We start from the raw sequence: 16070 nt of genomic DNA on the forward strand, positions 1-16070 counted from the left end.
ACTAAAATCAACACAGAGTTTTCTAAGATTTTACTTCCTATTTATTTAAATTTTGATCTTTTGAGACGCAGTCTCACTATGTAGACCAGGCTGGTCTGGAACTCACGGAGATCCACTTGCCTCTGCCTTCTGAGTGTTGGGATTAAATGTGTGTACCCCCACACCCGGATCTATTTTTTTTATTTTGAATTGTAGGGGAGAGGCGGGTGGTGGGGTGGCACATGAGTGGGAGTGCTCTCAGAGGCCGGAAGAGGGCGTCAGATCCTCCAAAACTGGCATTACAGACAGTTGTGAGTTACCAGACAGGCATGCTGGGAACGAAACTCTGGTTCCCCCGTAAGAGCGCTATGCACTCTTGGAACATGTTGACTCAAGTCCACGCATGGATGCTGCAGTATGACAAAGGATGAAAGGGAACACAGGCATTTCTATACACACACAACACAGTTGTGAGGAAACGAGGAGTGAATGCTCACGACAGCTACAACTTAGCAACCGGTCACAGTAATGACCATCGTCTGCTGCCAGCCCTGTCTTCCCTCCGACCTCAGGAAGCTTGTCCGCTGCCTCAGGTCTTTCCAGGGGAGGTGACCAAACCTTCTTTTCTGAAGAGACCGACCCGGGTCACTAATTTAATCCACCTTACTTTCCCACTGAGTTTAACCAAGGGATTCTCAGAATTCCAGGCAGGCTGTGCAAGGCTCCTGAAACATTTAAAACTCTTCCTCGGGTTGGGTTTCCTGGTCATGCTCAGGGTACCCTGGCTGGTTTCCACTCTGTTCAGGCTAGTTCCTGTGCTAACTTGTGTCCACATATGCCTGTCTGGAAGGGTGAGTTTCTGATAGAGCCAAGCAGAGATGTCCTTTGCCATATTTTTTTTAAGTATATGCCTTAGCGGCAGTATCTACCCTTGATCCTCTGCTTGCCAGAGGGTCAAATTCACAGACAGTTTAAGCTTAAAACAAACAGCACCAAAGCTGAACTTTGCCCATCCAATGACAAACAGGCAGGCACTCAGAAGCTTAATACTGTATTTTATCAATAGGTGGCTTTCCTGTCACACTTGTGTGGGAACTTTCATTCCCAGGTAAAGCATCAGAAAGAAACACACTAAGCCTGGAAGAGATTTTCCTGGGTAGTTATTAGACCCTGCTGGGAAGTTAGAGGAGTCTGGGGCATCCAGCTGGTCCCTGTCTGGAGAGGGCTCCGGGTCCTGGTAGTGCTGCAGCCGCCCGGCCACTGGCTAAGGTAAGAAGAGAAACACCCCCGAGCCTTCAGGGCTGCTTAGAGGAGGGGAACAAGGTTTGGGACAAGTAAACAGGCTTTTAGAAAGAGGTCTTAGAGCTCCAAGAGAAAAGCTCCATAGCTTTGCAATTTGATGGATGGAAAAACCAGGTTCTAACTCTGGTGCCAACCGCAGAAAGGAAAGGAATGTGCACTTATTTAGGAAAAAAAAATTAATTAAACATATAAATTTGTATCTTGCTTTTAAATTTTACTGTAGTCTATTCAATATTCTTTTTAAAAACAGACTTAGAAGTACAGAAAATTAAATCAGATTTAAGCATTGAGAACCATGTTCTGTGTACTATAATTTAAGGTTTCTATGGGCCAGGTACAGTGGTATACACCTGGAGTTCCTGAAATCAGAGGCGGAAGCAGGAAGATCGTGAGTTCAAGGGCAGCCTGTATTATATAGTGAGATCTTGTCTCAAAAGAAAAAAGTTAATATGGTCAGTTAGGTCAGTTAGTGCCAAAGTTGGCTACTTTATCAGAATCACCGTAAGGCACTTCCACGTAACCAAGCAACTTCAGAGACATGCCTGAACGTGCTAGAGGAAGGAGTCTCTACTCCAAATGCCTCATAAATTGGGATTATAGGGTTGAGGTGGGGGTCGGTAGTAGCATGTACAAGGCCCTGAGTTCACTACCCAGCATCCTCCTTCCAGCTGTAAAACAGGAAAGACCCCAGATGGCTTTCAGGACGGTGGCAAGGCGGGGTGAGAGGCACCGGAGGCGCTTGGCACAGTGGTTGGGACGGTGAAAAACCACTAAGTGCTATTGTTGATTGAAAATGCTAAGCAGTCTTGAAAGCGGGCTCTCCTCACGGGTTTATCGAATTTTCAAAACCCGCACCGTTCTGAGGGCTTAAGATCTCAGTGTCTGCGAGCTGAAGGAATGTTATCGTTTGCTTTTGGGCTGTGGTGGGAGAGGACTGGATGTGGAACTGTTTGTATTATCTGCTTGTACGTGTGCCTTTTCAAAGATTCCAATAAAGCCCTGGCACGATGGGACACACCTGTAACCCCAGCACTCACACGACTAAGACCAAGGAACGCTGGTTGGAGGCCAGCCTGGGCTCCGGAGTTAGCACTCAAGAAAAAAAAAATTCCATGACTCCAAAAGAACCTTGCTTAGATTTGAAGACTGTTCACCCCCCCCCCCCTCCCCACTCCACAAGACGCCTGTCAGGAGACAGGAGAGGGCTGGGGGTGTATCTTGGTGGGAGGGCACCTGCCTTATGTGCGCAAGGCCCTGGGCTCAGTTCCCACAACTGAAATCCTTTTAAAAGCCCAGCTGCCCAAACCTGAGACAGAAAAGAGGTGGATGTGTGTGTGTGTGTACCTTGCTTGATTCTGCCTTCTCTGCTCCCTGCCCCCACTCTCCACCCATCAGCCTCACACTGTTTGCTCTCCCTTGGGACAGTTTGCTCTCCCTTGGGACGGGAAGTCCCCCCCCCCCCCCCAGCTCTCTTTGATAGCAGCCACATCAGGATCAGCTGTCAAAGTCGCTCCCCAACACACTACCTGCTGAATTCCACACCTTGATTCAGAAACAGATTCATCGGGCTTTTTGTCTTCACTGCCAATTGTAGAACAAGCTACTTGATACTCACAAAATTCCTTAGATTAAGGTTTTGGTTTTTTGTTTTGTCTCTCGAGACAGGGTTTCTCTGTGTAGTTTTGGTGTCTGTCCTGGATCTCGCCCTGTAGACCAGGCTGGCCTCGTACCTCGTACTCACAGAGATCTGCCTGGCTCTGCCTCTCGAGTGCTAGGATTAAAGGTGTGTGCCACCACTGCCCGGCCAAGGGTCTCTCTCTCTCTCTCTCTCTCTCTCTCTCTCTCTCTCTCTCTCTCTCTCTCTCTCTCTCTCTCTCTCTCTAGGCATTTGAATACTTCTACCCTTACATAGAGGTCAACTTTCAGGAGTCTCGCCCTCCTCCATGAGGCATGGTCACTGTTTTGTTTCTGTTTCTGAGCAGCATATTTCTGCCTAGCTGGTCCATGAGCTTCTGGAAAATTCTCCTGGCTCTGTCATCCATCTCGATAGAGGAGTTCTGGGATTACAGATGTGCAACCACATTTGACTTTTTATGTGGGTTGGGGGTGGTGGTGGTGGTGAATTCATGTTCCCATGGCTTTGGCTTTTGTCCACTGGTGCCTTCTCCCCAGGCCTCCAGTTTAAGAGAAAAACCCAGTTGCATCAAAACAGAAAGTCTGGGGGCGCTGGGGTAGCAGATGGCACTGATGTTTTCTGGCCCCATCAGATCTCATCACAGACTTGCACAGACTGCAGGACTTGGAGGGGGTTGAGGACAGGGTTTAGTCTACACCAACCAGATGCTGCACTCTCCACTACCAGCAGGGAGCAGGGGCACACCGGGCCAGGTGTAGTATGAGTCGGGCAAGGTCTACAAAGGGCAGGGATTGTGGGAGGCCAGCTCCCACCTTTTCCAGGGTTCCTATGAGGAGGATTGAGGGATAAGAAAATATTAGAAAGATAGCGAAGAGGAGACAGACAGAAACACAGGACAGCTTCGGGATCCAGTACCTGGATCAATACCCGACGGCCCCTTCTGCCTCTTCAAAAGGGCTTTTTATAACAATGCCAAGGGTGGGGGCAAAAGACCTCCCCCTTGCTGGATCAGAGCATACCGTACAGCCAAGTGCAGACCCTTCCAAACAGCTGGTAACCATGCCTGTGGTCAAATCATCCCCTTAGGCAGCCCTTCTGGGTAAAGCAAGCTCAGAGTCTCAGACCCTGAGTAAGTTCTCACTAGGAAACCTCTGTGGGTCTCTACATGGGATATTAACTAAGGGCCAGCATGGGACAAAGTGTGACGTACCAGATGATGAGATCCCGATTCAGCAGGGGACTTAGGTGTCACAGTTTTTCTGAAATTTTCAGGAAGCTTATTCTTCCGTGAAACTTCTCCCGAGCGCCACACTCCACACCCATTGCATGCCTCTGTCCCTCTTTCAGAAGACTTAGAGATGAACTCCTGACGACTCAGCTCATTTACACATCTCATAACCCCTAAATGTCAAAGATTTTTCCCCCCTCCCAAACCTATGTTGGTTATTTGCAACAGCGCCCTCTGGGGGTTCAGATGAAATGTACAGCTGCTAAAGAGCCCGGCCGCAGGCCCTGCGTCTGGGCAGTGAGGTGCAGGACCGAGATGGAATCTTGGCATGTGTCTTGTCTAGAGTGACCTGGTTCCCACAGTTTCTGTTTCATGTGTTCAGACTCACAGCCAAGCCTTTTCTCCAGTTCCCAAACTGGAAGACAGAACTGTCCTGGGGAGAGAGTGATTTGAGATGGGGCCGCGCTGGGTGTTTTCTGACTCTCCCGGACTCAACGGCTTTCTCCTGGGAGTCACCATTTCCTACCTGTGTCTGAGCTGTTAGTGATGCCCTCTAGGGCAAGGCATTTGGGAAATGAAGGCGTGAAATCTCAAACCCAACAAACCAGTTCTTCATTAGCAGGCTTGGGAACAGTCTGTTGAAAGAGGCCTGAACCAGGGGCTACCGTTTTCTTCATCTGGGCCCCCCACCCCTAAACCCCACCCCAAGCAGAGCATGGAGAGGATGTGTATACAGACAGCTTATTTGGGGAGCGAATTTCCTTTATATGGTCAACAGGGTGATGAAAGAATGTTTTCACTAATCACATGGCTTACTGCTGCTACACAGAGGGCTTTTTGGTTTTTGCTTTTTTTTTTTTTTTTTTTTTTTTTTTTTTTAACAATGTTTAAAAAGGGGGAGAAGAGCCAGGTGTGGTGGCGCACTTCTTTCATCCCAGCACTCGGGAGACAGAGGCAGACAGATCTCTGTGAGTTCAAGGCCAGTCTGGTCTACAAAGATTGTTCCATGCCAGGCAGGAGCACACAATGAGACCCTGTCGTGTGTGTGTGTGTGTGTGTGTGTGTGTGTGTGTGTGTGTGTGTGTGTGTGTGTATAAAGTTGGGAGAAGAAAACCTCACAGGAAATATACTTCATAGACAAGATAGATGAACCACACTGTGTTCCTGTTTAATTTAGATCCCAGCTTTGAGTGTCAAGCAGTTTCCTTGGGATGGAGGTGGCCTCTGTGCACATAAAGTCTAACAAGAATTCAAGGCATACCTTTCTATAAATTCTTAGGAGAGATGGCACAGGATGGCCCTGCTTACTAGATGACGGTGTCCTGGTGGATGAGGCTTCTCAGGTAGCCTTTTGCTGGTGATCTGTCCATGGGTACCACCATCTTGGGGGTTCTCGGTGGTTTGGAACCCAGTAGTTGAGGTCTGTAACTCACGAGTGTGGTCTGAGAATGTGTGGCAGAGCAGTTCCTCTCTGGGAAGAGGATTGCTCTGCATGTTGTTACCACAGCAAAACAGGACACTCACCAAGTCAACCATGGGGATCATTCCAAAGCTCCACAATGAATCTCCAGGAACAGGTGAGGCTGGTTTAGTCAAATGGGGAGGACGGAGTGAGAAAGGATGTGCTATTGAGTCGGTCACGGTGCTCACTACCACTGACCCCATGGGCATTATTATCATTTCAGGAAGTACACTAGACTCACTTCAGTACTGCTGAGGGGATAAGGAGGGGCAGATTGTGTCTCAAGGGGGTAGTACTGATCAGAGACACGTCTCAGAAGGTGTTGGCTCTTTCGGTTCCCGCAGGAGTCCCAGAGTGCCGTGACAGGGACACATTGAAGCCAGGAGGTCTGTACAGCGGAGGCAGGAGCTTCAGGGGTTACACCAGCAAAGCTGAACTGGAAAATTCCGAAGCCAGCTGCTAGGGGTGTCTGAGGTAACATCACAGAGGTCACTAACTATCGAGTCTTCTATAAATCTTTATACATAATTCTGAGTCCCAAGTCCCCAAGTTAGAATCTACGGTTCTCCTAGATGGGAAGATTAACTCTCTTCCAGCATGACATAATTCTCAAAGTGTAACTTGGTGATACATTATACTATAATGATTATAGGACTTTATAATGATTATTTCTTCTTTTTACGTTTCGTTTCTCTGTGTAGCCCTGGCTGTCCTGTAACTCACTCTGTGGATCTGCCCCTCTCTCCTGAGTGCTGGGATTAAAGGCGTGGACAACCACGCCTGATTTATAGTATGGGGATTTGCTGTTAGGAGTTACTGCACCATCTACTGAGCGCCTTTCTGAGTCGCTGAAATAAGCACTCTGGTTTGAGTCTGTGAAACGGGCACAGCAAACCAAGGTTTGTTTGTTTTTTTTTTCAGGATTCTCCCGGTCTTCAAGTGCTCTGAGTGCGGGTGTGTGTGGGGTGGGGTGGGGGGGGTGTTGCATAAAAATGGAACACAGCCCCAGCCCTCAAGATCCAGGGATGGAGCTAGCAGGTTTCCTCAAAGCCTCGTGCCCCCCCACCCCCCGTCTCCAGGGTACTTCCCTGGGGTGTTCACCTTCCTAGTCCCTTTGTATTCAATCCTTATGTAACTTATCTAAACATAGCTCCATCGGCTTGTTTCTCATCCTGGAAACGGGTGTCTCGTGGTCGTGTGTGTGTGTGTGTGTGTGTGTGTGTGTGTGTGTGTGTGTGTGTGTGTGTGTGTAGAGTTCATCTATCCCTGCCGACCACACGCAGATGGGTCCTATTGGTGAAACCTTGGGAAGCTGCGATACGTTGAGGAACCACAGCAGAAAAAAATTCAATGTCATTTGGTTAAATGGCATTTAAAAGTCAACCAAATAACCATTAGCTCCGGTGAGCTTTAAAGACAGCAAACACACGAAAGACCTAGTCTTGTCCTCTGAGGGGGTTTCTTCATTTCCTGGAGCGGCACTTTCTCCCCTGGTTTGGGCGTGGGGTGGGGGCTGAAAACCTTCTTGCACCTTCTGCCTCCCCGCTCCACCCAGGGTCCAGGAAAGAATCAGATGGCTGCAGGGATCTGTACCAGGCTTGGGTTGGGATGGACAGGTGAGAGCACGTTTATCTCTGGGGTGCCTAGAGACTAGGGGCACCCTGGACTGGAGCAGAGCCAGCCCGGGCTAAGGAGGGCTAAGGAGGCTGCGCCCGAGCTCTCCCCGCCTCCGCGCTGTCTGCCGTCGGGCCCCGCCCGGCGCAGCTCTAACGCACGCACCGGAGTGTGTAAGGCACATCCGGGTGTCAGAAGCAGGAGGCCGCGGTTTTTAGGGGTCGGGAGAGTGTCCTGAGAAACTGGGGCAGGGTGCCAACTCCAAGCCAGAAGCCGAGCACCTGCACAGCACCGGATTGAGACGAGCCCACCAGCCCAACCCGCTGCGGAGCCCCCTGCTGGGTCGCTTTGGGGTAAGAGGAAGGGTCTCCATCGCCGAAACTGGGGTGCTGCACGCCAGCGCCATTTGCTAGGTTTGGGTTGGCCCGGCGCGGCCCCTGAGCCGGGTCCTTGGAATGCGGGTGGGGAAGGGACATCGTGTCCTCTAGACAGCCCTTCGGCCGAAGAGGAATCTGAGATGGAACGATTGATCTTCCTGTCTCGGCCCCCGGTGGTCTGCACCCGCCACCCTCTGCTGGCTTCCCTCTTCCTGCGTGCGCGCCTCCAGGAACAAGGTCCTTTATTATCGCAACGGGAGGCCCAGGGTTGATCACGCGGCCTCGTGGCCCCTAGGTGAAACCCTTGGCACTCATCATTCACTACCCGCGCAATTTCACAGAAGGGAACCGAGGCCCCAGGAATGGAAGGAACTGGCCCAAGGTCACTTCGCGTAGTCTAAGACCGAGCCTGGATCGAAGCCACTCATCCAGCCTTCCAGCCTCGGCTGTAGGCACTGCGCGGTCCCGAACCATCTCCCGACCTTGCCCTACGTCCACCCCCCGTCATCCCGTGGCCTCCACCAGGCTCTGTTCTCGGAGTTTTGGCAGTGCCTCCTCCAAGCCTGCTGCGCTCCGAAAGGATGCTGGACAGCGGTGAGGCCGCGGGTCCAGCTGCTTGAGCGCGAGCGGAGCAAGTGTTAGCAGAGAGCGGATGGGCCCCGGTGCAGGGGGAGAAGGAGGTCCAGGCAAGGTGGCGGCGCCGCGGGGGTCTGCTGGGCATGGCAGAGCGGCGGGGGCCCTGGCAGAGCCAGGCCCGAAGCCACCCCGGCGCAGCGTCTGGAGGACAGTGCGGCTTTTGTCTAGGTGGTGCCGCCTCAGCCAATGGGAGCGCGGCTTTGGCCGAGCCCCCTTGGTCCCCGCCCTCTTGCCGGCTGGAAGGGACCGCGGCTCTGGGATTGGCTGTGAGGTCCACAGCGACGTCGGGTGCGGCGTGGAGGAGGAGGCGCCTGCGCGACTCCAACGTACCCATTGCATGCTGGAGGGCGCCGAGATTGCGTGGGCCCGCGCATCTGGGTGGGGCTCCGACGTCCTTTTCCCTAGCCCTGTGGCTGCCCCTTCCAGGAGGAGGAGGCGGCGCCATAACACCCATCGCATGTTTTTCCAGCCAGTGAGCCAAAGTCGGCCCATAGTCAGCAGGTGCAGAGTCACTGTCTAGACCAGAGGTTCCCACTTGGAAGAGTGGCAGAGGACTTCCTCTTGCCAGGATCCTTTGTGACGCAGCAGCAGACGCCTTTCTTTCGACATCAGATTCGTCCTGAAGCACTAGGCATGCACACCCTAAGCAGGCAAGGAAGCTGAATGGAGACATCCATGTGTCGTTCGTGATTTCTAAACAACACATCCTATAGAGGAAACCTGGAAGTCAGCGATTCACTACCTGAGTCCTGTTCGTGGGGTGCTCACAGTGCAGGTGGGACCTATGGTTAGTTAGCTAGGGCTTGTGAGTAGTCATGAACAGAAATCTCTCCAATATACCCCCACTGGGTCACTGCAATGACAGAAGTCCAGAGGGAGACTAGGGAAAGAGAGGGAGAGGTTTTGCTGGTTGGTTGGTTGTGGTTGGTTGGCTGGCTTTTCCTGTGAGGAGGGTTGAAGTGAGAGCTTCATGCATGATATGGTGTTGACCACCCAGCTGTATCCTCAACCTGATTTTTGTTATTTTGAGATGATGTCCCACTAAGTTACCTCGGCTGACCTTCGACTTCATATAGCCCAGGAAGGCTTTGACCCCCTGCCTCAGCTTCCTGAGTAGCTGAGGTTACAGTCCCTGTTGGGAGACTGATTTTTGCTATAGGCAATTAGAAGATTAGCTGAACTATTTGCTATTGGTTCAGGGAGAGGGGGAGTCATTGGCTAAAATTGTGTGTTCACCGATGACCCCACCAGGCTCCCGTGAACAGTTCCAATGCAGTGGTCAGTCAGACGGCCCTGGTTAAACTAGGTGGGTCACAGAACAAAGCCAAAAGGTACGGATCAGAGAAGAGGACTAGTCCGCCTCCCTTGTGCTGGGATTAAAGGCATGGGCCACCACGCCTGGCTTAACACCTTAATTCACTGATCTATGAGTCTCTGGTGTGCAGGGTACTGCTTAGGAATCCCCTTACTCCAAGAGATTACAGCTGAGTAAGACTCACAGATGCAGGTAAGATAATAAAAATAATGTGTAGAAGGTCGCAGTGAGATACCAAGAAGGAAAGCAAAAAATGGAAGCAGGAAAGGGCACAGAGAAATCGCTGTGGAATGTGCAGGAAATCAGGAAATAAGCACACTTGGGACAAGTTGAACTTGGCATACCCAATAAAACCTTCAAAGGGACAGTTGTATGCCTGAGGCTGGAGTTGGGGGCAAAGGCTGAGCTGGAAATAAACCTTAGTGTGTTGATAGTACATAAATAACACAGCTATGAAATCTCACCATACGGTAATAACGGACGGGAAATGGAGTCCTGGATAGCCTCAATAGTTGGTCCTGCCCTTGACAGGCAAGTCTTGTTCTCCTGGGCATAGAATATTCTCTTAGTCTGGCTATTATCGTTATAGTGGCTTTGACATCTCTTGTAACATTTTCTCTTGGGGAAGCACGAATGGGTGATGGAGCAAGGAAGGCATCTGTCACTTTGTCATTATAAGGCATTCTCTGAATGTAAAGCAGATGAAGAATTAATGATAGCTTTCAGCAGAACCTTCCTTCGGCTATCTATCCTCAGCAGGTCTTATGTCTCCAGTTCATTCTTTCCTAGGGGCCATCTAAGTTATCAGGGTCAAGGGACGGGCCATCTCCCTGTGCAGCTCCAGCTGTGGAGACTGAAGCCTGTGGGCTGGAGCGAGTGTGAGAAAAGGGGATTGACAGAAGAGATACACTGCGGTGACCGCCATTCGGTAGTTCATCTCCTGGGCAGATTGGGGTGCCAGCGTTAGGTGTCTCTGCAGACAGGGCTGTGCAGCTAAGTCCTTGCCTTTATTGACTCCACTGAGATTTGCTATGAGTTGTGCCTGCGTTTGTGCCGGAAGTATGGTGAGAATGTGTGTGCCCTCTGGCGTTCCTGTCCAGATTCTCTCTCAAAGGACTGGTAGGCGTCTTTTTGAACAAAGGTTTTTACTTTTTTTATTTTTTGGTTTTTCCAGACAGGGTTTCTCTGTGTAACCACCCTGGCTGTCCTGGAACTCTCCCTGTAGACCAGGCTGGCCTCGAACTCACAGAGATCCGCCTCCCTCTGCCTGCTTCTTTGGCATGACTTCTGGGAAACTCTCATTACCTGTGACCAGACCAAACAAAACTAATAAATAATTAGAAGAAAAATATCCAGAACATATTTATATCTTTCTGGTTCCAGATCTTTTTTTTTTTCCCCTTGGTTTTTTGAGACAGGGTTTCTCTGTGTAGCTTTGCGCCTTTCCTGGAACTCACTCTGTAGCCCAGACTGGCCTTGAACTCATAGAGATTCGCCTGCCTCTGCCTCCCGAGTGCTGGGATTAAAGGCATGCGCCACCACTGCCCGGCTGGTCCCAGATCTTATAACTCAAACTCCTGTACTATCCAGGCAAATTGAAAAAAAAAATAATAAAATAAAATAAAAAAGCGCATCGGTAGTGTTAAGATAGAACTTGCAAAATGTTCTTGTTGGGTCCAAGCATGGCTCCCCTACCTCATTATGTTAACTTTTAACATGTTAAATTGGGCTGAGGGCTGTGGCCCAGTGACAGAGCATGTGTGTAGTGTGTGCGGGGATCTGGCTTCAGTCTCCAGTACCCCAAACAAAATGAAACAAGACACAGCAAACCACTGCACTGAAGCGACTAATAACAAAAAATGTAAGGCAAGTTAAAGCTCTTGGGGGCCAGATTTAGCAACGGGCTGCCAGTGTTTGCCGTCTTGGGTACTTCCGTGCGGGGTGCCTGCAGAGGATGCAGCTTGCCCTCCTCTGTGGGACAGGGCTCTCCTCTCCGGTGTTGGGGTGCCGGAGGCCCGTCTACACATCCTACCCAGAACTTTGAGTACTTTCCTGCCGAATGTCTGCCTCCACTGTTCCTGGCCCTACAGATACCCCTCCTCTTCTGAGGATGACTTACCCTGGTGGGGTGAGGAGAGACCTAGCTACTGACCCGCTGGAAAGCAGGTGGGTTGTGGCCTCTTCGAGACACCCGCTTTCCAGTGCAACATGGCTAGCCCAGTAGCCCGGCAAGGCTGCATGCATGTGTTTCAGAACCTGTTCTTGCTTAGCTGCCCTCCTCATGGCCATGTCACAGGTCACCACCCCTTGAGGCTGATTTGTACCCCTCCTCCTCCTCTTCTTCTTCTGTTTTGTTTTTTGTTTTTTTTTTTGTTTTTGTTCTTGTTTTTTTGAGACAGGGTTTCTTTGTGAAGCCTTGGCTGTCTGGAACTTGCTCTGTAGACCAGGCTGGCCTCGAACTCACAGAGATCCGCTTGCCTCTGTCTCCCGAGTGCTGGGATTAAAGGTGCTACCATACCTGGCTCCTGATCTGGACTCCTTTGAAATGGGAGGAGAAATGGGGTTCACCTTGGGCTTCCCATGGATTGTGCACAGATTACGCATTGATCGCCAAGGGGCTGCTCTTGAGAGGAGACCCAAGTTTTTTCCTAGCATCTTTATTTTGTGACAGCATCCTATGGATTTGGTCCCTCCGGGTCAGACCCTTGTGCCCTTCTACTGTGGCGCCTGAGTTTCAAGGCCAGCGGAACCTCCAGCCCTTAGGAGATCTTCCTTTTTCTGGCACCACCTACTTCCTGTAACCATTTCTGTTTTCTCAAGCCTGAAGGCAGATCCGAGAGAGAACTTCCTGTTCTTTTACAGAGAGTGAAATCCAGCCGGAGGCATTAAGACAGCCACTGGGGAAAGTCCTTAGGTATTCCATGATGGCACTGTGCTCCACAAACCTGGTCCAGGCTGGGGGAGGGGGGGGGTTAGCTCGGACACAAAGCACCTGCTTGGTATGAGGCCCTGCCTTCAGATGTAAATGTCTACCACTCCGTGTATGAGAGACCATGTTGTAAACAGGCGTAATTCAAAGGCCCGAGTTTTTTTGTTTGTTTGTTTTTTAATAATTTTTATTTTATTTTACAATACCATTCAGTTCTACATATCAGCCATGGGTTCCCCTATTCTCCCCCCCCTCCAACCCCTCCCCTTACCCCCAGCTAATCCCCCATTCCCACCTCCTCCAGGGCAAATCCTCCCCCCCACCCTCCGAGGACTGAGATCGACTTGGTAGACTCAGTCCAGGCAGGTCCAGTCCCTTCCTCCCAGAATGAGCCAAGTGTCCCTGCATAAGCTCCAGGTTTCAAACAGCCAACTCATGCAATGAGCACAGGACTTGGTCCCACTGCCTAGTTGCCTCCCAAACTGATCAAGCCAATCAACTGTCTCACCTACTCAGAGGGCCTGATCCATCTGGGGGCCCCTCAAAGGCCCGGGTTTTTATGTGCTTTAAACTATTTTGACTGTAACACTTGACATTTTGCTGACTCTAAGGAAACTAAGTTGAAAGCAACCCTCCATTTGGAGACTATATCAGAGGCATTTTCTTTCCCGGGCATTGAGCCCAGGGCTGGTGAAGGTCTTTAATTACAGACTACATTTGAATTCACCCAGGAACAGCAACCTGGCTTCAGCTGTGGTGGGAGGAGGTGGAGATGTGTGTGTTCAGCACATGGTATCCTGTAAAGAACGAGACCAGCTCTGGCCTGGGTCTTCCACAGGGGGCCAAGTCGGGCTCTGCTCATCGGCCGCCTGCAGGCACCTGCCATGGGAACTTCGGTATGGGCCACATGGTGCCTTTCTACCCCCAAGGTGCTCCTTGGTTAATTATCTCCATTCATTCATTGGAGGCTTGCTTGGTGCCTGCCTCCTCTGGTTCTCCTGGGCACTGATGGTTCCTGAAAGTGGCCAAGAAGACGGGCAAGTCCTCTGAGCTTATGAGATTTTTGTCTCATAGAGGGAGATTAAATAAATAATCAGGGCAGCTTGGGCATTAAAGAGAATGGACCCACAGGGTCATGCTGCGTGTTGCTTGGGAGCTTCTTAAAAAGGGGGAGTGGCTTTGCATAATTCTGTTGCCATAACAACACCTGAGACTGATACTTTTAGATAAAAGAGGTTTAGTTTGAGTTTGTGCTCCCCTTTAGGTGAGGGCCCCCTGCTGTTCTTAGCACAATGGGTGGGGGGGGGCTGGTTTGAATGAGGCAGAATGTAGCAGTGGGGTTGATCTATAACAACTTCTCTTACCTTCGCTCATCCAGCCCCAGGAGAGTGACATCTCCCTGGGGACTAATTCCTCCTCATTACTAAATGTGGGAGGCCAGATGGGAGACTGGCTCCCACATTTTACCCCAGGATACTCTTGAGGAGTGAGGGATAAGAGATTTAGATAGAAGGATAGTGTAGCAGGAATCTTAAAGAGTCTTATTAATAAGAACAAATCTGAGGCCAGGTATTGGGGTGAATGCTGGAGGATCAGAGAAGCAGAACAAGCCACAGCTTCCTCACCTTGCTGGTTTCTCAGCTGATCTTGTTTCCTTAGACTGGAAACCTCTGTGTCCTCATCCAAATGGATCTCAGCTGAACTGCTGCTTGAAAGCCTGAAGCTTAACCAGCCACATGCTTAACCAGCTAAATGCTTAACCAGCTAAAAGTTGAACAGCCTTGCTGACTGGCCTGAGGCTGCCACGATCTAGATACGGTTTAAGCCTTAACTCAAATTGTGAAGTTTGGAAAGGGTAGAAATTTAACTGGCTGTCCTTATTCACTATGGAAATTAGTAAACTATTTTTTTACTTTATGTGTATGGGCGGTTTTTGTTTGTTTGTTTTGTTTTGTTTTGTTTTTTCCTGCACGCATGTCTCTGCACCACACGCATGCCTGGTGCCCGAAGAGGTCAGAAGAGGGTTGTTGGATCCTTTAAAACTGGAGTTGGAGATGATTGTGAGTGCCACGTGGGTGCTGGGAATCAAATCTGGGTCCTCTGAAAGAGCAGCCAGTGGTCTTAACCACTGGACCGTCTCTCCATATCTTTTTTTTTTTTTTTTTTTTTTTTGAGACAGGGTTTCTCTGTGAAGTTTTGGTGCCTATCCTGGATCTCATTCTGTAGACCAGGCTGGCCTCGAACTCACAGAGATCCACCTGGCTCTGCCTCCCAAGTGCTGGGATTAAAGGCGTGCACCACCACTGCCTGGCTTCCAGTTCTTAAGTGAACTATTTTTCGACTTCAGAGGAGCTGGTCCAGATTAGATAATGTCATCAGGGTGGAGCTCCCTGGTTAAATCTTGGTGGCTTTATAAAAAGTCTGTGTGTCAGGTATGGTGGGGCATGCCTTTAATCCCAGCATTCATCGAGGTAGGGAGCTCTTTATGTGTTCAAGGCCAGCCTGGTCTACACCATGAGCTCCAGGCCAGTCAAGGCGCCATAGTGAGAACCTGTCTAGGAAGGAAGGAAGGAAGGAAGGGAGGGAGGGAGGAAGGAAAGAAGGAAGGAAGGAAGAAAGGAAGGAAGGAAGGAAGGAAGGAAGGAAGGAAGGAAGGAAGGAAGGAAGGAAAGAAAGGTAGCTCCTCTACTGACTTTGATCTTACAATGTCTCATGTCTTATAACAACTTGGGACTCTGCTAGATGGAAGTTGGTAGCTAGATGTGTGCCTGTAACTTTGAAATAAAATGTAGACCAAAAATAATGTTTTCTTTTTTCTTTTCTTTTTTTTTTTTTTTTTTTTTTTTTTTGGTTTTAGAGACAGAGTTTCTCTGTGTAGCTTTACACCTTTCCTGGAACTCATTCTGTAGCCCAGGCTGGCCTCGAACTCACAGAGATCTGCCTGCCTCTGCCTCCCGAGTGCTGAGATTAAAGGCGTGCGCCACCACCACTTGGCTTACATGTTTTCATTATAAAGTTACCCAGTATCAGATACTTATTAGTAGTCATAGAAAACTGACTAATATACTGGCTTCGTGTCTGATTGTCAGTTATATTTGGGTGTGCTAGAGAGAGATTTCTCCCTGCTGAGATCTTATCATTAACAAGATGTGACGAGCTATAGCCAGTTATGTTATTTATTACATGGTGCAATGTTATTCATTAGTGGTGCTGTTTACCATTTGAGAAAAGCCACGAGGTACAACAAAACCCACTATAAGAGTTTATTAGGGGAAGGGAATAGGAAAGATGTGCATCGGCCTATGGAATGATCGTTCAGGAAGAGGGAGGAGGGATACATGGAACCCACTTTTATAGGTCCCCCCCCCACATGCACATACAGGTTTACGTAGCTACGTCATGCATGTGCATAGATTACGTGATCACGAAGCGAAGGATTACTTAGGACGTAAGGCCCTGGGAGGACTAAGCATCTTGCCAGTGCACACACGGTCATGTAACTGGGGGAGTGACTAGGAATTCAAACATTCCAGACTCTTTGTTCTTTATAAAAATGATGGGTGAACGGGAATGGGGGTGCCGTGTCTCCTGA

At 49.8% G+C, this 16070-nt stretch overlaps 1 protein-coding gene across 13 annotated transcripts in view; it reads left to right on the forward strand.

The window, feature by feature from the left end:
• Positions 1–986: 986 nt before the first annotated feature.
• Positions 987–16070, forward strand: part of Bdh1 (3-hydroxybutyrate dehydrogenase 1) — a 44229-nt gene continuing 29145 nt past the window's right edge. The window contains exons 1-2 of one of the 13 annotated variants that reach the window (XM_042259147.2): positions 987–1248; positions 5952–6081. Coding sequence is in view for 2 of the 13 variants with exons in the window: in XM_042259146.2 (XP_042115080.2) it covers positions 8868–8884 (17 nt within the window). In the remaining 11 variants the exon portion in view is untranslated. Of the gene's footprint in view, positions 1249–5951; positions 6082–6308; positions 6507–7310; positions 7575–8658; positions 9022–16070 lie in introns of those variants that run through there. The other 12 variants (XM_076548682.1, XM_076548684.1, XM_076548680.1 and 9 more) reach the window with 12 other exon arrangements.

Source organism: Peromyscus maniculatus, chromosome 12 (genome assembly GCF_049852395.1).
Source record: "Peromyscus maniculatus bairdii isolate BWxNUB_F1_BW_parent chromosome 12, HU_Pman_BW_mat_3.1, whole genome shotgun sequence".
In the NCBI taxonomy this organism is placed as follows: domain Eukaryota; kingdom Metazoa; phylum Chordata; class Mammalia; order Rodentia; family Cricetidae; genus Peromyscus; species Peromyscus maniculatus.